Genomic DNA, 22,937 nt, shown 5'->3' with positions numbered 1-22,937 from the left:
GGAGGAGGGGGAGGAGGGAGGAGGGGGAGGAGGAGGACGGGGAGGAGAAGTGGAAGGGAGTGGAGGGGAGAGGGGCAGGGAGGGCAATGCCATCTCTCTTCGTAGTCCCTTCCGAACAATGTCTCACATCCCTGAAGTCACTTCTGTTTTCTTCTCTCGGGAAATGCTTTTGTAAGACAAATAGTTCATGTCTTTATGACCAAGGTCAGGAAAAAATCACTGTTGTTAGTTCTCACCCTTACTGGACCATATCAGGGCCTTGATTATTATTATTTTTAAATTATGGTAAAATAGACATAACATAAATGGACTGTTTTAACCATTTGTAAGTGTGCAGTCCAGTGGCAATAAGTGCTTTCACCTTTTGTACAACCTTCGCCACCACCCACCTCTGGAACTTTCTCATGTCCCCAGAATGAAACTCTGTCCGCCCTAAACCACAGCTCCCCACATGCGCTGCCCCAGCCCCTGGCCACCGCCGTCCTCCCTCCTGTCTGTAAGTGCGACTCCTCTAGGCCTCTCCTCCATGCTCGCCCTTCTGTGACCGGCTTACTGCACTGGGCATCAGGTCCTCAGGGTCCATCCTTGTTGGATCATGTTGGAACTTCCTTCCTTTTTGAGGCTGAATGATATTCCGTTGCATGGATGGACCACATCTTGTTTACCCATTTACCTTTCCACGGACTCTTGGGTGGTTCTGCTTTTTGGCTGTTGTGCATAATGCTCTTGTGAATGTGGGTGTGCGATGTCTTGATTATTTTTGAAAACTCTGTCTTGGTGTGTTTTAGAACTAGGTTCTCCAGCGGTGGGTTAGGGGCCAGGAGATCACTGTAGACGTGTGCTCTGCTCTCAGGCCTGCTGATGGGCCTTGACCTTGGCCTCACGCTCCTCCCGGGCACTTCCAGAGGCTTTTTGTCTGGCTGTCTGAGGGATCCAGGAGAAGGGGCCATGCCAGTCCTTCCCCACTGGCTCTGCTGGAAACTCTCGTGTGGGGTGGGCTGGCGCCCTGTTCTGTTCTGGGGAGAGCAGGGTTGGGCGTGGATGTGAGCTGTAGGGGCCGAGTTTTGACTTAGAACAGAAACACTCAAGGCCCCAAAGAAAAGACGTAGCTCACCTCCAGGATGGGAATGTTCTCAGTAACAATGTCCTGCACATGGTTTGATGTTGTGGTCCATGATGGGATGCAGACATTGTTGTCTGAGTTCGGGAATTTCTGGGATGGGTCTGTGGTGGTCATCACCATCACGAGGTCACTGTTTCTCCAGTGTTCCTGAGAAGAGATGATGATACATGAGAAAGGATAAATTAATGATGAATAGGAGCAAGTCCGAGGAGGGGTCCTGGCTTTGGATCTGCCATGACTAACCAGGCTCCACCCCTCCCCCCCACAGCCCCATATGGGAAGTCTTCTCCCCCTTGGTCATTTGCCTGTGTCCTCTTTCAAGGGAAGGAGGGGTTAGACAGGGAGACAGAATGCTGCATGGTCATCGCTGTTGACACTGAAAACAATATGACAACCTGCATCTGGTGCTGAGACCTCGACCCCGTTGGTCGGCGGGGGAGGCTCTGAGTACCGGTGTGCTACGTGCTGATGTCCAGATCCTAGGTGCACACCTGCTTTAAAGCCAGCTTCTGTAAGTCTTTCTGACCTGGGGCTCTGGGTGGGCAGACTGTCCTTGGGGCCTGAGGTATGTCCCTCACTCTGTGACTTGCTGGTGGGGGTCAGTAGAGCTGCAGATAAAACCTGGAACTACCGCACTCGTCTGTGGTCTGCTTACGAGTCCCTACTGCAGAGGCAACAGGGCAGCTCCGATGGCCCTGCGTTGTTCTCAGTTTCTCCGGGGGATCAAAGGGGCCAGCTACAGATGGGGGCATGATTCCAGCGCCTTGCCCATAAAGGTCATGTCTTCAGAAGTGGTCTGAACCCCCGTGGCTTCCTGTTTGCCCCCTCCTGTGGAGCGGCCAGTTGGTCACCGGGACACTTACCGGATACAGGCAGTGTCTGAGAGATCGCAACACTGATGACAGTTTATGTTGTTAATACCTTTGTTTTTGTTAAAAGCTAATGACCAAGGACCCTCGAAGTGGAGCTGCGGCGTGCTCGGGTGGGTGGGTGGGAGCACTGACTTCAGTGCATGAGAGCACATTCCCTCTTCTCGGGAAGAAAGGACCGGAACGCGGCTTCTCACCAAGTCCCCCAGTGACCATCTAAGAAAAGAAACTCGTTTTGCTCTGCCTTCCCCTGACGTGCCGGACGCCGGGCTGATCTGTGACTTGTAGCCGTGCGGGCGCCGAGCCTGCTGCTGGACGTGGTTATTCTCTGTGTTATAAATCCTGCCCAGGGTCTTTTGGGCTTTTGTGACTCACTCTTGGAAAAGAGTTTCTTTGCTGAATAATATTTTATAACCCTGAAAGGGCCAAGGCAGGGACTGGGACTGGCTTCAGCGGTGGAATTCACTTGCAATTTGCAGAGGGTCTGGTTTTATTTTGGTGTCATACGGGGACATGGGTATTTGTTTGCTTGTAAAATGCCACGATACAGGAGGATTGAGTTGTTTTTAACTGAAATTTTTATCGAGGTCACTCTAGATTCACATGTGGTTTTAGTAAATAATGCAGAGAGACTCTGTGTGTTGTTTGCCCAGTTTCCCCCAAATTGTAGCACGAGGTCACGGCCAGGATACGGACGTCAACACAGTCACCAGCCTTCGCCCCATCTGCCCACTTTACCTCATCTGTGTGAGGACTGACTTTCGAAGGGAGTTTTCAGCCTGGGGGTGACCGGAAGTGACAGGTCCTCGCTCTGGCTGTTCTGGAGGCTCTTTGTCACCAGCCACCCCCCCCCCCCCCCCCGAGCGAGGCAGGCCTTTTCCCTTGAGCGGTTCTTGGAGGGCAGCTCTCCGAGTTGGTCCGGGTTAGCCGGCGCCGCCGATCGCCATCTCTCCCTGCAGCCAGGAAATCCACGCAGCCTCACGGGCTCGTCCTCGCTTGGTTCTGACCTTTTCTTGTGCTCCGGTCTGATAGGCCGGGATGGCTGCATCGGCACCAGGGCCCTGGCTTAGAGCGAGCCTCTGCACCGGAGCTCCTTGGCCCGCTCTCGTGGCCGCAGACCCGCGCGCCGGTCACGTGCCCAGGGGGGTCGGGACCGGGAAGATCTCTCTCGTTTGGGGGAAAGCTCAGAACGCTCATCTTGCGTTGGAGCGGGGCAGAGCTTTGCATGAAGTAGCGAGTGCATTGGAAGCTGAGTCATAAAACTAAGTGGGAAGCCCGTTTTCTAGAACTGGACTTGAAGGCCAGGGGCCAGTGCCTGGACTGGCTGGAGTCCTGAGGGAGGCTTCCTGGCCAGGTGCTCAGGGCGGTGCAGGGATCCTGGGCCCACTTCTCGCAGGGCTGCTAGTGTGGGAGGAAAGTGGAGGGCCTCAGGCTCCCCCGAGCTGGCCGACACCATACAGACGTCTGAAGCAGCTGGAACACTTGACCACAGCCCCCCGCCGGGGGCTTGGTGGGAGTGAGCTGTGGACTGGTAGCGTCTGCGAGTGGGCAGGGCCTCGGGGAGGCCTGAATGGAAGTTCTGTCTCCTGTGCTGCTGTCCACAGGCCACCGTCCATGGTTTGCATGGCTGTGGTGCTTCAGGGAGAGTCCCCGGTAGCGAGGCCGGCAGTGGCGTGTGCCTGGCAGAGAGGCAGAAAAAGGCCACTGTCTTTGCCACGTGCCCGTCCTCCTCAGACGGTGCCTTCGATGCGTTTCTTCCCCGACCCGCAGACTCACCTCACTCTGACCTCTTCACTGTGGCTTCGAACACCCGCCTCAGTGATGTGCATCTCCTACCCTCCTTCCTCGCTGCCTTCCCCTGTCGTCCCTTCGTTTGGTTTAACTGAGTGGCCGCTCCATCCTGCAGGCCCGCTCATGCAGACGTGCCCCCGAAGCAGCCTTGGCCGTGGGCCCTCCCGTCCTGGGCGGGCCGCCGGGTCCAGGCCCTGTTTCCTCAGCCGTTAAACCAGAGCTCAGCAGAGCTGTCTGGAGAAGCGTTTTGTCAAAGCCGTGTGCCCACTGGTCTTTCACGTGGTGGCCTGCTCTGGTTGGTGTCCCACGTGGTCCTCCTGAGTCCCTGCTCAGCCACCCCCTGAGGTGCTCCTTGAAAACGCTGCTTCCCCCATCCCGACCTGCTGACGCTGCCTTTCAGCAGACAGCATCCAAGCACCTCAGCGGCTGTGGGGAGCTTCTCCACGCTCCCGGGGCCGCTCCGGTCCTCGCTGGGATTCGCCTTCTGGATTGCCACACATGAGCCTGGGTTGCGGGAGGCAGGGGTGGTGGTGGGGTGGCAGGAGCAGAGCTGGTGCCCGCCCTGTGTGAGCTCCAGTTTTGACATGACAAAGGAAAACTTCGGGGAAAGTCCTCCCTTCCAGTCTCACTCCCCAGGGAACCGCCCCAGAGCAAACCACTGCTCCGGGTTTGGTGTCTACCTTGTATCCCTTGGAGGGTTCCCTGGTGCTTGGGTTTGTCTGTGATTCATCGGCGGAAGGCGCCTTGGGTGCATCCGTGTGCGCAGGCCCCGAGCCGGGGGGGAGAGCACAGCGCGGGGCTCTTAGTGGAGCGCTCATACCTTGGAGGGCCTGAAGCAATGGTGGACGTGTCGTCTCACCACAGTCAGTTCTAGAAATGTGGACGGCTCAGACGCCTTTCCGCTTCTGCCTGGGGCACTCTCAGTCTCGTCTCATTCTGTTGCCCCTCCTGCAACATTGTTTGGTGAGGTGCATTCTGGTGAATCGAATGCCCTTCCAGGAAAGCTGCGTCCCTGGGAGGCTGTGGGACCGTTAGGACCTTGTGGGGAGCTCGTTGGGCATCTGGGGGTGTTTCTGAGCATTTCCCTAGAGGATATCACTACAGGGAGTTCTTGCCTATTCTGCGCCTGTAACCCCTGTTTTCTCAACAGTGCATGTGTGGGGATCCCCGAGGGAAGGGGGTCCGCTTTCCTGTAGGAGCAGTGCGGTTTTGGGGATTGCATTCCTGTCCACAGGCTTGGCAACAAACCCGTGAAAGCTAGTCCCAGTCACAGAGTGTGAGGGCCAGGATTCTCCCTTGGCTGTCAGCTCTGCCGAGGTTCCGTCAGCCCTGGCCGCTGAGGTTGGGTTGTGGAGTGAACGGGGTGACACTTCAGATGGTGAAGCTGCTCTGAGGGGGATGTGGGAGTCGGCAGGGGAGAGGCTCTGAGCGGCGGGGTGGGCCTCCAGGCTCCTAATCTCTCCCAGCCTCTGTTGCTGCCCTTTCCTGCATAAAATGGGGACATTCCTAGGACCTGACCCTGGAGATGCATTTGGGGGGCAAAGGAACGGGCCGGTGAAGCCCAGTGCTGAGAACTTAGGAAGCGCTGAGCCCCAGGACCTGTTGTTCTTTCTTCACGGATTACCGTCCTCTGTCGTGGCCGCCCGTGGCTGCCCGTGGCCGCCCTGCTGCTCAGGAGACCTGCTCTGTCTTCTGAGTGAGAGCCCCGTCTCCAGAGCCTGCGCCTTTCACAAGACGTGGCCTGGAGAAAGCCATCCAGATGCCACCCAGCCCTGCCCTGCCTCCCGGACCCCTTAGGATCCGGAAGGTTCTTCCCAGTGCAGATGTGGCTCCTCAGTCTCGTCTCCCAATAGAAGAGCCATCTTTCCTCTCCCTGGCTGACTTCTGTGCGTGGGACTCACTTCTCACCTCTTATGAGACCAGGGTCATGACTCTTTCTGTTGCTGCTAATGGCTCTGGGCCTGGGGGCCACCTCGTCATGGGGGGCTGTGCAGAGCCTGCTTCCTGCCTGGACTGGGCCTCTTGCAGAAGCACTGGGCTCTGCCACCTCCCGGACACCCATTCCTGCACTGTTGCCCCTTGAGCTGTGGAACCGGAAGGACTCATCCCCACGGGACATCAGTCTGGGAAATGGCCTTTGCCCACCACTAGTTTAGTGTTTGTTTGTGGGTGATTGGTGAAGGTGGGTAGGTTCCCTGCGGGATGGGCTGTGGTCCCAGCACACGTGCTAGTCTGTCTGTCTGCTGCTGCCCCAGTCTCTATAAGGGCTGGCAGTGGCCGGTGCCCCCGAGTTCTGCCTGAGTCCACTGGTCCCAGCTCGTCCCATCCTTGGTACTCATGGATTCTGTTGCTGCGAATCCACTCCCTGAAGTTCTCACGGTGCTTTCCCGGTCGTTCGTGGACATGTGGTTAGCAGCGTAAACATTGGAGTCTCCTTCATGCTCATTCCTGTGAGTGGGGCGGCCTCGAGCATGTCATTTAGAATGTCCGAGCCACGTTTCTCTTTTGTAAAATAAGGAGAATAGAATGTGCGGGGATGAGCTGTGTTGAGGATTTAAGATTAGTCTGGTGAGATATGTGTGCATATGTGTGTGGCTTTCCACGGGAGCCATGACTCTGTTCGGGGCTGCTTTACGGAGCGCACTGTGGACGGTATTAGCTCTGTCCCTGCGGCACCGTCCTGGCTTCCATAGCCGAGGAGACTGAGGTTTAGAACCTGGGGTTGGCACCCAGGCCCTTGCCCCAGAGTGCATGTGACCACCGTGGTGTCCTCCCTTGTTTCAGGACATGCGGTTCCTTCCACCTGCTGGGGATGACATACTCAACCCTCCCCAGCAGGTGGTCATGTCAGCTCAGGCCTGTCCTCTTCCTGCTGACGGGCCCTGGTTTTGTGATGGTCCCCCTCCTTCCTTCTCTGCGCCCAGAGGGCCATGGCCGCCTTGCCTCGTCTTCTCTGAAATCCCCCGTGAGCAATCCCACGTTGCTGTGTGGCCCACGGGCGCATCAGAGGGGAGAGCCTGGTGCCAGGGCTGGTGGTCCTGCAGCTGCAGCTTGTGGCTCCTCCGGGCCCAGTGGGGAATGCGCCCTCTCTTACCTCTTTTGTCCTCTTCCTCTGATGGAAGGTCTTAATTCAGGACGGGCGTCAGACACTTCCTGGACCATTTCATGAAAAGTTGGACTTTATATGTTTCCGCTCTTGAAAGAAAAATTGTGGTAACATAAATGTAGCATAACATTTACCGTTTTAACCATTTAAACCGTGCAGTTTGGGGGCACGAAGGACATTCGTGGTGCTGTGCAGGCACCACCACCGTCCACCTCCAGAACTTCTCATCTTGCAAAACTGCGGCTCTGCCCCATGAAACGCTCGCTCCCTGTCCCTGTCCCCAGCCCCTGGCGCCCACCCTTCCACTTTCTGTCTCTGATTTTACTGCTTTAAGTACTTCTTGTGAGTGGAACTGTCCAGTATTTGCCCTTTTTGTGACTGTCTCGTGTCACTGAGCACAATGTCCTCAAGGTCCATCCAGGTGTCAGAATTTCCTTCCTTTTTAAGGCTAACATCGTGTGTGTGGATCGACCACGTGTTTCATATCTGTTCGTGTGTTGATGGACATTTGGGTGGTTTTTAGCTTTTGGCCGTGGCGAGTAGCTGTACCTGCACTTTGAGCGGTTCTGAGTCATCCGCTGAGCAGATTAGACTCTTCTTAAATTTAGAAAGGAACACGCAGGATTTCTTAGAGGCATAAGCCTGTTTGTGAACGATGCAGAATCTCACGCGTATTTGTGGTGCGGAAGGTGTGGAAAACCACAGAGAAGGAGAGAAAGTCCTCTGTGATTACTTCCCATACATAGCCTTGTGTACATGGAAATGCATAGGTTTTCAAATAAAATGGGCATTGAGTGATCTAATACACAGTGTTCTGTGTTTTGTTTTCACATGTAGTATTATGATTATTTTTCAGTCATTAAATAATCTTTGACAATATGGGTTTTGTTCTCATTTTCTATTTTAGAGTAGTTGGCTCAACATTCCCCTACTAGTGAGCACTTGGTTGTTTCTTCTTTTTTTCTGTTATAAATAATGTTTAATGAGTATTTTTGCACCTAGTGCTTTCCTTCCACATTTGATTAATTTAGCTGAATAGGTTCAAAAAGTGGAATTAGTGGGGCAGAAGGTGGCAGTGGATATTTTCAGGGTCTTGGTGCACGCGGAGGCAAAGCCGGAATCGCCTCTGGCTGCAGACTGACCTCCCGGCAGGATGACAGAGGGCTCTCACCACGGTTCCCTCTGCGCCGAGACTCACGCCAGTTGTTTCCTTTCTCTACCTTTGGAATCCGCTCTCAGAATCTAAGACTTTGCACTTTAATTCTTATTAAGGCTTGGGAAGAGACAGAGGGCAGCAGAGTAGTGATGGGGGTGGGAGGGCAGAGCCTGGGTTGTGTGCTCGTGGGGAGGTGGTCGGCTTGGCCCTCATCCTGCCTTCGCGCCCGAGCCCCGGGGGAAGGGGGCAGGCCTGCACAGGACCTGACCGCGCCCCTCGCTGCCGAGGGTTGACGCACCTGCTCTGCGCTCGGCACCGAGCTGCGTGCCAGGAGCCACCGTCCCCTTCTGTCCTCAAAGAGCTCCCAGTTGGGGCTGCTTCCCCAGCAGGATGGGGACTTTTCTCTTATGGTGTCGGCCCAGACGGTGTTTTTGCTTGTTGGCTTAATGTGCTCATGAGTATTTCTGCATGTTTCCAAATGGTTCAAGGTAAACGTACAAAAATAAGAAATGGCATCATTGGCTGTGTTCTTGCTAGAGAGGAAGTCAGTGATAAAGGGAAACCAAGCTGATAGGAACAGATGTTACCCTGCATTCTGTAATCTGTGTTCTTTGGATTGCTGAATTATAAAATGTGTTCCTGGAGGAGGGTGGGGGGAGGAATCGGGCTGTAAATGAAATCTGGGCTTGTTTAATCAGCTTGGCGTCTCGGTGTGAACGGAGCTGGGTTCTGATTCAGTGTTCGGTCTGAGAGCTGTGCCTGTGGTCTCTTCTCTGCCCGGAGGTCCTAGCACCACGGCCTGGACCTTGGTGGGTGAGAGCCCCTGGATGCTTCTGGTGGTCCCGTCCCCACGGATACGCTCCATGAGCCCCCTCATTGTTTCAGGGGACGCCCTCCGAAAGCCTCGCCTTCAGAAGTCTGTCACGTGGTACTTGGACGATTTATTCTTCACGCTGTACCCTTCCCTTGAGAAGTTTGAGGAAGAACTTCTAGAACTCCTTATCAGCGATCACTTTCGGGAGGTACTGTCTTACATGGTGGAACTTATTCTGAACAGTGGAGATGCGGGCAGGGCAGGACAGAGGTGGGGAAGCTGCCGGCCTCTGATGCCGCCAGGGTGGACGGTCCAGCCACTGGTGACGCAGTCCTGCGTGCTCCTCGTGCAGTGGCTCGCAAGGGAATCTGGTGCATTGTCTTAACTTTTGTGTGGCGGAGGTGCTATTATCCTCAGACCCTCACGTTAGTTTCGTTATATCTTAAAACAGTCTTCATTTAAAAGTAGATTAAATCACCAAATGAGCATAGGGAAACCAATAAAATAATCTGCATTTACAAAGAGCATTTGCAAGATATTTGGCTCATCCAAGGACATGACTAGAAATCTTAGTCATTTTATCCCAGCAGACCTGCTTTCTGTGAAAGGGGCTCCCTATCACAGCGTCAGTTCTGCCTGCCCGTGTGACACGTTGTCATAAACTCTTGGCGGTCACAGGCCATAGCTTGTCCCCACCTGGCCTTTGGACAGCTAGCTCATTTCCCTGTATATTCCGCGTCCACACCCTTGCGTGGTCCCTCAGGCTTCGGTTCTCAGTGCAAACCTGATCGCCCCGACAGGCCACCTGAGTGTGCTGCTGAGGCTGCGGCCCCTTCCTCTACTAGACTTTGTCCGTATGTCACCCTGCTTCCTTTCTCCAGATACTTGGCCCTCCCCGAGAGCACCTGGTTTCCTTACCTGTTCATTGCTCTATTGGTAGCCCCTCTGTGGAGTACTTGCACCAGGAGGACAGGGTCATGGTTGGGTTCACCCTTGCACCCGAAGTGCATCAGTATCGGCCCATTGCAGACCTTTAGTACTCTTTGGTCATGACAGTGAGTGGTTCCATCGGTAGGTGACCATCCTAGCAGTCTGTGAAGTTAGCGAGGTCTTAGTTACACACATGCGCACACACATGCACACACATGCACACACATACATGTACACGTGCACATATGTGTGCACACATGCACACATCGATGAGATGGACTTTTTTTGCTTGCTCTCCATTCTTGACAAGGAAGTTCCGTACGATGTCTCATGTGAGACAAACACAGAGGAGGAGATTGACGGAGTGCACATTTTCTTGCTCTGGTTCCTGCTGTGTTCTTACTGCTGAGTGTACTGCATGATGGTAGAGATGCTTTAGGAGTATCATTGTTAAATTTTATGTATTCCCATAAAAATCACTTTATTATGTATTTTCACTACTTTGTATTTTTGTTCCTATCCAACTGGTAGCTACTCTGTTACCTCCATCGCTCTATTTTCATTACTCAGAGACTAATAGGCTGAATTTAGGTCTGTTCAGCTTGATTAATGGGCAATGAAGAAAACTTGAAGATTCAGGAATCATTTTGCCATGATCACATAATTTAATAAACAGTAATTGCCTGGAGGACTGTCCTTGCTCATTTGTTAAAGTGCCTGTACATTTTTTTCTTAAGATGAAACACTTTAATATCTAGCGATCACTTTGGGGCAGATTCCGTGTTTATTGGTTTATGACTTACTGCATAAATATGCTCCCTCGTCCCGCTGCCCCTTCGGCTCACGCCTCCAGTGTCTGAGTCTGGGGGAGGGCAGAGGTGCCTCGGGGGCAGTGGGCTCCTGCGCTTTGGAGCCCTGGGTCCCCGGTTGCTCGTTTGCTGCATCTTGAGCATTGAGCTCAGCCAGAGAAGCCTCAGCAAGAGTTTGGTGCTTCAGGCACCTTCCGGGGGGAGGGTGTGTTGGGGTGTACTGCCCTGAGAAGATCATGCTGTGTGAGAAACCCACAATTACCTCGAAAAGGCGCTAAGGCCAGTGGTTCTCGTGGGCTTCTTTGCCTTTCATTGGCCTGGACTCGTTTTCACTGAGTGCCATCTGATCAGGAAATGCCTGAGACGGCTGTTCCAGTTCCTTCTCTCTGCTTGCCTCTCCCTTGGGAGCTTCTGCCCTTCTGCACAGGGACTTACTCTGTGTGACGTGTGCTTTCCTAGGGGGGCGTTCCGCTGGACGGCGGCGCGCTGGAGATCTTGGAGCGCCGCCTGCACGTCGGTGTGCACAACGGTCTGGGCTTCGTGCAGAGGCCACAGGTGGTGGTGCTGGTGCCTGAGATGGACATGGCCTTGACGCGCTCTGCCAGTTTCAGTAGGAAAGTTGGCTCCTCCTCAAAGGCCAGGTATTCTCCCCAGGGTTGCAGGGTCCGGCCCCGTGGAATTGGGAGGTACGGGGGTGCACATAACCGGGGATCAAAGCGAAATGGAGCTGTTTTTGCGTGTCAAGTGTGCGCTTGTCCACCTGGGCTTCTTCCCTGGTGCCTTTGTTTCCTCTTGCTGACTTACATCCATTAGGAGCAGCCCCCAGTGTTGTCCAGTTGGAAACTCCTGATTTGTGCTGTGACGGTTCTGGAGTTAACATGACAGGTGCCTCCACCTGTGGCTGCTTGGGGTCTGGGAGATCCTGGCATGCTTTCCTCCCACTGGGCCTGCGATCAACGTCTCATGTGGTTGAGAACCAGCAGGCAGGAAGTTCCAGAGGCTGGCCCTGGAGGATGAGCCTCCCTGGAGACCTGGCCGTATTGTCCATCCTCCTGACATAAGCTTTGGTGATTTGGAATGAGTGTTGATTAAAGCACCTAGAAAGGCTCTGGTTTGGGAGCTGCCTTGGGGGCTGGCAGCATCATTGGGGACTTAGTGGCATCGTTGTGGGCACTTGCCGCGCCAGCAGCACCCGGCACCCAGGGGGGTGCAGGGCAGTGGGAGCGCTGCCTGACCTGCCACTGCTCTGTGTTCTAGATGCAGCTCTGGAAACCAGGCACTGGTTTTGAGAAGCCGCCTCCGACTCCCTGAGATGGTCCATCACCCTGCATTTGCCATCATCTTTCAGCTGGAGTATGTGTTCAACAGCCCTTCCGGAGTGGACGGCAAGGTGAGAAGGGCCCGGGGCTCCGTGCCCTGCGGATAAACAAAGTCACCACTCGTGTTTCTGGTAAAGCCGAGTAATTTTCGTCAGCAGTGTGGATAACAGGTGTAGTGCTTCTTCCTGCTGAGAGCTTTGTTACAGTCATTTCCTGCCCTTATGGCAACAGAATGTGCTGCTGGCCGATGGTGAGCAGTAGTGCAGTAGGCAGGCACAACAGCCGTAATTCACAAATATCAGATCAATAATTATCTTGAAAAATGAGTCTAATGTATTTTTCATATGATGTTGAGTAGAGTAAAGCTTGACTCTGCACAGGTGACAAATGTCTCACAGTGAACGTTGTGTGCCCGTATCATAACTAAGAGTCTGTAAGGTTCAGTTGGAAGAAATACAGTTGACCCTTGAGCAACACTGGTTTGAACTGCGTGGGGCCACTTACAACCAAAAGAGGTTTTTTTGGTAAATACGGTACTGTAAGTGTATTTTTTTTTCCTTATGAATTTCTTAATGACATTTTCTTTCCTCTGGCTGACTTTATTGTAAGAACACAGCATATAATTCATACTACATATGAAACGTGTGTTAATTGACGGTCCCTGTTACTGGTCAGGCTTCTGGTCAACCGTAGGCTGTTAGGAGTTACGTTTTTGGAGGAGTTGAAAGTTACACGCAGGCTTTTGGCTGTGCAGGGTTGGTGCCCCTCAGCCCCGTGTTACTCAGGGCTCAGCGTATGGTGTGTTACACGCAGGCTTTTGGCTGTGCAGGGTTGGTGCCCCTCAGCCCCGTGTTACTCAGGGCTCAGCGTATGGTGTGTTACACGCAGGCTTTTGGCTGCGCAGGGTTGGTGCCCCTCAGCCCCGTGTTAGGGCTCAGCGTATGGTGTGTAGCCATCGCTTACGTCACTGATGGAGATTCTTTGGAAAACTCAAATCATGCTCTACTTAAGATTCCGTTTTCTGTTTGAAAAAGCAAATGTCAATTTAACATGTACGTTAGAAATAAAAGGATGAGAAGGCAAGTTCCGTGGTGGTCGGTCGGCCAGCGTTGCCGTGCAGCTGATGGGGACCAGAACTGAGAACGGTCTTGGGGTGAGCCTTAGGAGGGGGACGGGGTGCCGAGTGGAGGTGCTGTTTTATTTTCTCATTTTTATTTTTATTTCTCGTTTCTATTTCTCATATTTATTTTCTCATCTGCTTTCTGTTGTCCACACCTCAGGTCAGTATCATTCAGAGTCCTGATCAGGTGAACAGATCTAGAGGCAGATGTTCTAATCATGGCCGAACACACTGTCACTGTCGTTTTAATCAAGCTGTAGTTCCCAGCTCCTCTCTTCTTTATTTATTACCAGAAATTGCAGCTGGAATGTGATCGTGTGTCCGTGCGCCTGGCTGCGTGGGGCGTGCACCCCAGGCTTGGGTGGGGACTCTACCAGGAGGGGTGGCTTCTGGGGCTGGCACCCGGTGCTGCCCTTGGAAGGAGACACGGAGGGAGCCAGCCAAGTCGCCTGTGGGCCTGGCGCCCTCCGCGTCTTACGTACGTGTAGAGTTCCCTCCGGAATGTTAATACGGTTTGCTTGCGATCGCAGAGTCTGTACGTGGAAACTGGTGTGTCTCCCGTGACACTTGATTGTTATTTGTTAACTCTTCCCTGAAACGCCTAACCAGCGCGGGTGTTCTGCCGTGTGTTGCTGCTTCACGGACTTTTGGAACGCGTGCGGAGCAGCCCGTCGGTTCTTTGTGGTGTGGAGGTTTCTCCTAACATGGACGCTGTACGACCATCAGCAGCGCTTTCTTCAGCGTGGTCTGGAAGGGGGGGTCCCGGGCCGTGCAGTGCTGGTCGGCACAGGCTGCCTGCTGTGTGCGTGGAGCGGGGGCAGTGTGTGTGTGTGCACCCGGGGGGCAGGCCTGAGTCAGGAGCTCCCATCATGGACAGGTTTCCACGTTAGGGGGGAGGGCACAGGGGCGCTGCCGGCTGGGCTCTTGTCCTTCCCCAGGGATGTCTGTGTGTCGGGGCGGGTGTGGCTGGGGTCGGGGGGTGGCCAGGCCGCAGCCAGCGCGCCCGGATCCCTCTGCGGGCGGAGTGCACTCTTCACTTGCATCCCGCCTGCGAGTCTCTTTCTCCGTTTCTTTCCCCGTGTGAGAGCTTCATACGACGGGCACTGCAAACGTAAACTGAGGCAGACCGCGTAGTAAAATGAACCAGGCAGCTCAGCGGTTGCCAGCTGCGGGCACGGTCCTGTTTTGTCCGTAGCATCTCCCACACCCGTTCTGATACGTTTCGAAGCAAATTCCGGTCATCATCGGCTTTGATCACTGTGAACGTTGTGGCACGTACATTCTTTCCTTCCTTTAACCTTTTTGTTATGGGAAATTTCAAATATGGAGGGAGAGAGAAGCCTGTGATGGACCCGGCGGGGTGCCCACCTCCGCTCCTCTCGGCCCGTGTCGCTCCATCCTAGACAGCCCGTCGCTGCCTCTGTGAACCGTCCGTGTCTCCAAATGATGGGGCTGCTGCTGTGGTACCGTCATCACCCCTGAGAAACGGAAACAGGTTTGCCCAGTGTCACCCAGTGTCCCACCAGCCTGCGCGCACGTTTCTCAAGTACTTTACAGAAGCAGAAGTGGAAGAGCCCAAACCAGAAACGTACTTTTCTTGGGGAAATGATTTCTGAACCAGCCGTGTGCTCCCTCACGGACGCCGCCTCTGGTGCCGCCACCTGTCCTCTAGATGGCCTTGCTGGGGTCCTCACGTCTGTGTTCTTGTATTCCTAACGCTTGAAGAAACGGAACAGGCCCACTCAGCCCGTGCTTCGGACCAGGAGCCGGGAGCCTCAGTCTCCTGGGGCCCTTTTGAGACTGGCCCCCTTCAAGTGGTCGATGGGGAGAAACCATCGGGTTGAGCGTGTATCCAGTTTATACCCGGTCACCTGAGTCTGGGGGAAGTTTTTTGGTCCCAAGTATGTTGGTGGTCATTGACAGCAAGCTGGAAAGACCGTTTCGAGAAGACACGCTCCTCGCTGGTGATCGGTCGTGAAGTTTTTGCACCTTTTAGTTAGCCAACAACTGAAGCCCTTTAGTTTGTCTCTGGGTTAGCTGTGGAGAGTGAGACGAGGCCATTCTTCCCACCTGGGAATTAGCGTCCATAGGGCAGTGCGCCCGCATGAGGCGGCCTGTTGAGAAATCCTGGAAGCGGCCGAGGCATGGGCTCCGTCAGTGTGCTGACTGCTAACGCTGATGAAGCAGCCTCCCTAGGTCATGAGTGAGGAACGCAGAATGAAGGCAGCTGTAAAAATAGCCAGACCCAGCGTCTTCTGCTGCGTTTCCATGTGAGTATAAGTCCAGATCCCCAGGGGGCTGCCAGGGGTCCAAATAGTCCTTTCTGTGGGGTCACATAGCAAAGTCACTTCCAGATCTCTAGAAGGTAAACATTAGCTGACTTATTACTTATGTATTTTCTAGTATTCTTCGGACAAAACAAGTCCGTACAACAAAGATGGGAGTGCTTGCCAGGTGCCTGGGCCTCCTCAGAGCTGACTATTTTGTTCTGTATTTGGCACATGAGAATCATGCCTTAATTTATTCTGAAAATGATGTACATTGAAGTGTTTAGAACTTGGAAATACAGATGTCTTGAGGGTTGTGTGGAAGTCTTTCAGCATAACCTGGCGTGTCCCCAGAGCATGCTGCCCTCCTACCATGCGGCCACCTATCTACTTGCTCAGACCCGGCTCTGCCCTCAGTCTCCCCGGAGCAGGCAGGGCTGAGTGCCCACCACGCACGCGGGTCGATGTGAACACTGTGTGCTGGTGGTTGCTGATGGAGGGGGCTCTGCTGCCGAGTCTTCTATTTTGTCGCAAATGTTGGGCTCCCCTTACGGCTTTAGGAAGGATAATCTGCTCACTCACTTTTTGAAAATTGTTTTTTGGTTTTATTTTACTAAGAAATTCGCAAGGCCTACGACAGTTTTAAAGTGCAGGGTTCAGGGGCGCCTGGGTGGCACAGCGGTTAAGCGCCTGCCTTCGGCTCAGGGCGTGATCCCGCCGTTGTGGGATCAAGCCCCACGTCAGGCTCCTGTGCTATGAGCCTGCTTCTTCCTCTCCCACTCCCCCTGCTTGTGTTCCCTCTCTCGCTGGCTGTCTCTATCTCTGTCAAATAAATAAATAAAATCTTTAAAAAAAAAAAAAAATAAAGTGCAGGGTTCAGTGTCATTCTGACTTACTTTTTTTTTTAATGTCTTCTTTTTCTTGTGGTAAAAATACACGTAACACAAACTTTACCATCTTAACTGTTTTTATTTTATTTTTTTATAATAATTTTTTATTATGTTATGATAGTCACCATACAGTACTTCCCAAGTTTTTTGATTGTAGTGTTCCATGATTTATTACTTGCGTATAACACCCAGTGCTCCATGCAATACGTGCCCTCCTTAATACCCATCACCAGCCTATCCCATCCCCCCCTCACCCGAAGCCCTCAGTTTGTTTCCCAGAGTCCATAGTCTCTCATGGTTCATTCCCCCTTCTTTTTACCCCCGTTCCTTCTTCCCTTTCTTCTCCTACCGATCTTAACTGTTTTTAAGCGCAGTTCTGTGGCATCAAGCGCATTCACACTTGCTGTGAGGCCGTCACCTCCATCCATCCCCAGAATTCACGTCTCGTAAAATCATACAGTATTTGTCCTTTCCTGGACGGCTTCTTTCACTCGGAGTTATGCCCTCATGGCCCATCTGCGCTGTGGCCTATTGGAGAATTTCCTGCCTTCTTACGGCTGAAAAATGGATGTCCCGCATGTCTGGCGTTTTGCGTATCCAGCCATCAGTCGATGGGCTTGGGGTGGCTTCCCCATTTCAGACATTGTGGAGAGTGCCAACATGGACACGTGTGGACACGTATCTCTTCGAGACCGTCCTTTCGTTCTCCTGGGTATATACAGGAAGCAGAATTATTGGATCGTGTGGTAATTCTGTTTTTAGTTTTTCAAGGAACCCCACACTGTTTTCCACAGTGGCTGTGCCATTTTACGTTCCCACTGACAGTGCACGAGGGTTCTAGTTCCTGCACACCCTTGCCAGCCCTCACCGTTTGCTTTTCTGTGATGATAGTCGTGTGAATGGGTGTGAAGCGTGTCTCACTGTGGTTTTGATTTGCATTTCCCGGACGGTCATGACGCCGAGTATCCTTCTGCGTGCTTGTTGGCCTGTGTCTTCACTGGGGAAGGGTTGTTCGAGTCGGGTGGTTTGTTGTTTTGTTGCAGGGTTCAGGAGTTCCCTCCGTGTTCTGGGTGCTCATCTTTCATCAGATCGTGTGGTTTGCAAGTTTCTTTTTTCGTTTTGCTGTTGGTGGGCTTTTCCAGCTAATACACAAAGCTCCTCTAAGCATTCTTGGGCAAGTCTTTGTGGACACGTTTTCATTTCCTCTTGCCGAGTGCCGTGGGACCGAGTTCTGGGTCGTAGGTAGGTAGACGTTACCTCTCCGAGCCGGGCCTGTTTCTCCAATGTGGGTGCGCCGGCACCGCTGGAGAAGGACAGCTGCTCACCCTTACAAACTCATGGTCCGTCTGTCGTCTTAACTTCAGCCTTCCTCATGGACGTGAGTGGGGTTGTAGTTTGCCTTTCCTTGATGACCAGGCATGAGTCGTGTTCTGTGTTTGTTGGCCGTTCCTACTCTTCCTTCATGAAGTGGCCAGGCCATTGTTTCAGATTGTTTGTCTTTGTATTATTGGGTAGATGGGAGTTTCTTTTATATATTTTTGCTATAAATCTTGGCATTACATACATAGATTGTGATTATTTTTCCATAGTCTGTCATTGGCCTTTTCGTATTCTTTTTTTTTTTTTTTTAAGATTTTATTTATTTATTCGACAGAGAGAGACAGCCAGCGAGAGAGGGAACACAAGCAGGGGGAGTGGGAGAGGAAGAAGCAGGCTCATAGCGGAAGAGCCTGATGTGGGACTCGATCCCGTAACGCCGGGATCACGCCCTGAGCCGAAGGCAGACGATTAACCGCTATGCCACCCAGGCGCCCCCAGCCTTTTCGTATTCTTAACATTGTTCTTGAAAAAAGAAAAGGCATAGTAGGACCTTATTTAACTTCTTTAATAACTTTTTATTTGGACGTGATTTCAAACTTACAGACAAGTTACAAGAATACTAGGAGTACTGGTCTCCTCCTCCCCGGATTCAGCTGTTCACATCGGTCGCACTTGCTTTATCCCTACTTGCTGGCTCCCGTTTCCTCCTCCCACCCATCCTGTGTGTGTGTGTGTGTGTGTGTGTGTGTATGTGTGTGCACGTGCGTATATGCACATGCAGATCCACACGCGTATTTTGTGTGAACTCTCTGGGAATGACTTGCAGACATCACGGCCCCTGACCTCAAACGCTTCAGTGTGCATTTCTGCAGGCAGGGCGCCCTGCCGTGGGCACAGACAGCAGCCTGCCTGGCTCAGCACCAAGTGGGGCCATAGTCTCTGCTGTAGTCCAGGCCTGCTGGTGACCCAGCGTGTCCTTGGTGGCATCTCTCTCCAGTGCAGGGTGCATGGTGCTGGGGTTCCTGCCTCCAGGGTCTCCTCTGATCTGGAGCAGCTCCTCAGACTTTCTTTGGCTTCCTTGATTTGATTTGATTTGTTAAAGATTTTTATTTATTTATTTGAGAGAGAGACAGAGATAGCAAGAGAGAGCACAGGCGGGGAGGAGAGGGAGACGCAGACTCTCTGCTGAGCAGGGAGCCCGATGTAGGGCTCGATCCCAGGACCCTGAGATCATGACCTGAGCCAAAGGCAGACACTTCACCACCTGAGACACCGAGGTTCCCCTCTGATTTTATTTTTGTAGGACAAGTTTCTCTCCTTTTAGATTTCTTTTCTTTTTTTTTAGTTTCAGAGGTAGAGTTCAGTGATTCATCAGTTGCATGTAACACCGAGTGCTCATTACATCACATGCCCTCCTTAATGCCCATCACCCTGTTACCCCAACCCCCTCCCCCCTCCCCTCCTGCAAACCTCAGTTTGTTTCCTATGGTTAAGAGTCTCTTAGGGTTTGTCTCCCTCTCTGATTTTTCTTATTTTCTTTTTCTCTCCCTTTCCCTACGATCCTCTGTTTTGTTTCTTAAATTCCACATGTGAGTGAAATCACGTGATTGTCTTTCTCTGATTGACTTTCTTCACTTAGTATAATGCTCTCTAGTTCCGTCCATGTCACTGAAAATAGTAAGATTTCATTCTTTTTGATGGCTGAGTAACATTCTATTTATTTATCTCTCTCTCTCTGTGTATGTGTGTGTGTATATGTATATATATATATATACACACACACATACACCATATCTTCTTTATTCATTCATCTGTCACGGACATCTGGGCTCTTTCCACAGTTTGGCTGTTGTGGACATTGCTGCTATGAATGTTGGGGTGCAGGTGCCCCTTCGGATCACTGTATCTGTATCTTTGGGGTAAATACCCAGTAGTGTAATTGCTGGGTCATAGGGTAGCTCTATTTTCAACTTTTTGAGGAACCTCCACGCTGTTTTCCAGAGTGGCTGCACCAGTTTGCATTCCCACCAGCAGTGTAAGAAGGTTCCCCTTCCTCCACATCCTTGCCAACATCTGTCGTTTCCTGACTTGTTAATTTTAACCATTCTGACCCATGTGAGGTGGTATCTCATTGTGGTTTTGGTTTGTAGTTCCCTGATGCCGAGTGATGTGGAGCATTTTTTCATGTGTCTATTGGCCATTTCTATGTCTTCTTTGGAGAAATGTCTGTTCGTGTCTTCTGCCCGTTTCTTGACCGGATTATTTGCTTTTTTGAGTGTTGAGTTGATAAGTTCTTTATAGATTTTGGTAGAAACATTTTACATGCGTGTTCCTCATGTTGGATTTGGTGATGCCTTCTCCTGATGGAGTTAGCTTCTGCATTCCTGCCGGAACCCTGCAGTGGGGCGGGGTGTGTCCCTTAGGGTCCCACGTCAGAGGTCCGGGCTGTCCCTCCGGCCTCGTTGGCCTGCTTAGTCTCGATCACTGGTCAGGTGTTGTGTGATGTCCCCACTGGACAGTTACTGGTTTTGTCCTTGCAGCTAACAAGCAGTCTGTGGGGAGACCCTCTAAGCCCCTCATCTGACTGTCCGCTGGAGTTGGCATCCGTTGCCGCCTCTCTCAGAGTGAGGATTTCCAGCTTCACATTGGGAGGGACTCAAGGACATCTTAAAAAAAAAAAAGAGAAACTCAACACTAATGTCCCTGATTATTTTAGTGCTCAGATTGTCCTGGAGTTGTCCACAGTCCCTTCAGGCTGTGTCCTTGGGATATCCTGTGTCGCGTTCCGTTTTCTGGCAGAACAAGATGCTCCAGGCTCAGCTCGCATCTTCCCCGTTCCAGCCCCCAAATCAGCCTTTTCTGTGAGGAGCTGTGGTTTCCCACCGCTGCCTTTTTCTCAATAAACTTTTTCTTTTGGAGAAGTTTTAGATTACAGAAAAACTGTGTAGATAATACAGAGATTCCATGTACCCGTCCCCTGTTCCGCTGTTTTTAGCCTCGTTACTATGGTACATTTGTCAAAACTGATGAACCAGTATTAATATATTATTACCAACCTAAGTCCATGCTTTATTTGAATTTCCTTTCCTAAAGCCCGCTTCTGTTCCAGAACTCCCCCTGGGATGCCACATCAGGTGGTCATCGTGTCTTCTTACGCGCCCCTGGACTGTGACAGTTTCTCAGACTTTCCTAGTTTCTGATGAGCCCTGGTTCTTTTTATTTATTTCTTTTTATTTTTTAATTAAAAAAAATTTATTTGAGAGAGAGAGGTGGGAGGAGGGGCAGAGGGAGAGAATCTCCAGCAGATTCCCCGCTGAGCGCGGAACCTGATGTGGGATCCCGAGATCATGACCTGAGCTAAAATCAGGAGTTGGTCGCTTACCCGCCTGAGTCACCCAGGCACCCCAGCCCTGGTTCTTTTTACAGGGGATGTGTCTGCCTCCAGATCTGGGCGCTAGGTGTGTCTTCGTTTCCCAGCTCTGATTTCAATGGACAGAGCTGGGAGACTCACCTATGGAAACACACATGCACACATACGTGCACACACATACACACCACACCCTGTGCATAGACTCAGCTTAGGACTGGAGTTCTTGCCGATCCCAGGGCATCTGGCAGGGCTCTCCGAGCCTCCTTCCACGTGTGGCCCTCCGTCCCTCCTCAGGGAGAAGCCGGCCCGCACCATCAGCCCCTGCGCAGGGTTGGTCCACCCATGCTGCTGCGAGAGGCAGTCCTACCAGCTGGAGTTCAGGGCTCTGGAAGAGTCGGAGCCCCTGCCTTGTCCCCACGGTGTGGGGTGTGGCCGTGCTGCTCACTGGAGCCGCCGCGGGCCCTCCTGCTTCATCTGCCTTCAGTTCTATAGTTCTTTCCCTTCCCATCCTTAGTGATTTAGTTTTTTTTGAATGTGTAGGACACTAATATGCTTTTTAAAAGTAAAATTTCTACCAAGAGGTGGTTTCGGAAGAGCATCGCTCCCTCTGTGTCCCTTCCGCTGTCCCAGCCCTGGGCGGGAAGCAGTGCCGTTGCTCCCGGGCTGCTTCGTTGGTGCAAGTGGACGCGTGTGTGTTCTTGGCTGCCCTTCAGCGTGCGGGGGGCTGACTCCGCACGTGTCCCCGCTGTCGCGCTGGACCGGCCACAGAGCGCTTCCCCCTCCTTTCCTGGGTGCATGCACTCCATCGTGCCCACAGCTTGTTTACGGATTTCCCGTGTTTGGATAGCTCAGCAGTTTGCTTGGCAGTTTGCGGGGCCTTGCCGTTGGACACCGTGTGAGGGGCGCCGTCAGGGGGCTTGCTCACTTCGCGTTGGGGGGCTTGTCTTCAGGGTGCGCCCGGGAGGGCTTGCTGGATGGAGGGCTGTGAGGGTTACCCTTGCTGGGAGTGGTGTCGTCGGGCTCTGGGGTCTGCTGCTCGGAGGGGAGAAGCGGCATCAGGGTGAGCGAGAGCGAAGTCGAACGTGTGGTTGCGTTTGTGGTCGTCTGGTCACGGCTTTCGCCTGCTTTTCTGTAGCGTTCCTGCGGTTCTTCCTCGCACGTTGTGCGCTTGGGAGTGAGGGCATCTGCTCTCAGGTGAATTTGCAGGTGCCTCGTCCCACTTTCCCACTTTGTCAGCTGCCTTTTTACAAAACCATGGTTCCATTTCTGGCCACGTCTTCGTCTGCTCTGGGGGCCGTAACAAAATGCCGTGTGAACATCAGACACGTATCCCTCCCGGTGCTGGAGCCAAAGACCAAGGTCACGGTGCTGCAGATTTGGCTCCTGGTGAGGGCCCACCATGCAGCAGCTGCCCTGCTCTGTGTGTGTGTGTGTGTGTGTGTGTGTGTGTGTGTGTGTGTGTAGGGGGCAGGGGAAGTCTCCCTGTCCTCCCCTTCTTGCAGGGACACTAATGTCCCCCTCCCCCGGGTGCCTTCATCAGCCTCTCATCACCTCCTCCAAGTGCCATCCTGCTGGGCCTTAGGGCTTCAACATGTGGGCCTTGGGGATGCAGACCTTCGGCCCATGATGTCTTGGCCACTTCAGTAGTCAGATCAGCTTGTGTTGACCGTTGCATCTGGATTTGAGTCGTAGTTAGAGAGCCTGTCCTTCCTCCCATGGGGCCTCCTCATGTTTCCTCCTTTACTTTCACCCCGTGCTGTCCTGTTGCTCAGGGCCACCTGCTAAAAAGGCCCTGCGTGTCGCTGCGGTTTAGGTGCCTCTTAGTGGCGCACTGGGTCTCTGTTGAGGTGTATGTCTGCGTCGGCACGTGCCACTCTGTGTGTCCCTGTGCTGGGCCGTCGGCGCGGACACTGTGGGGCGTGCGGGTCCCCCGGGAGGGCTGCTGCTGCCCTGGCCCCGCCGCTGCTCCTGCCGTCGTCCCGCTCTCCGCACACGCCCAAGCCTCAGCATGTCGAGTTCGGGAGAGCGAGCTCACAGGCCTTTCCGATGGATT

At 52.8% G+C, this 22,937-nt stretch overlaps 1 protein-coding gene across 4 annotated transcripts in view; it reads left to right on the top strand.

The window, feature by feature from the left end:
* NPHP4 (nephrocystin 4) overlaps positions 1–22,937 on the top strand; it is a 114,240-nt gene that overhangs the window by 25,746 nt on the left and 65,557 nt on the right. For 3 of the 4 annotated variants that reach the window (XM_048222046.2, XM_044391420.3, XM_057305414.1), the window contains 3 exons: positions 8,931–9,067; positions 11,058–11,239; positions 11,856–11,988. In XM_048222046.2, the coding sequence (XP_048078003.1) occupies positions 8,931–9,067; positions 11,058–11,239; positions 11,856–11,988 (452 nt within the window). The remainder of the gene's footprint in view (positions 1–8,930; positions 9,068–11,057; positions 11,240–11,855; positions 11,989–22,937) is intronic. The other variant, XM_057305413.1, reaches the window with a different exon arrangement.

Source organism: Ursus arctos, unplaced genomic scaffold, assembly GCF_023065955.2.
Source record: "Ursus arctos isolate Adak ecotype North America unplaced genomic scaffold, UrsArc2.0 scaffold_32, whole genome shotgun sequence".
Classification (NCBI taxonomy): Eukaryota; Metazoa; Chordata; class Mammalia; order Carnivora; family Ursidae; genus Ursus; species Ursus arctos.
The sequence above is the reverse complement of the archived record's forward strand: the minus strand, read 5'-3'. Positions and strand labels throughout refer to the sequence as shown.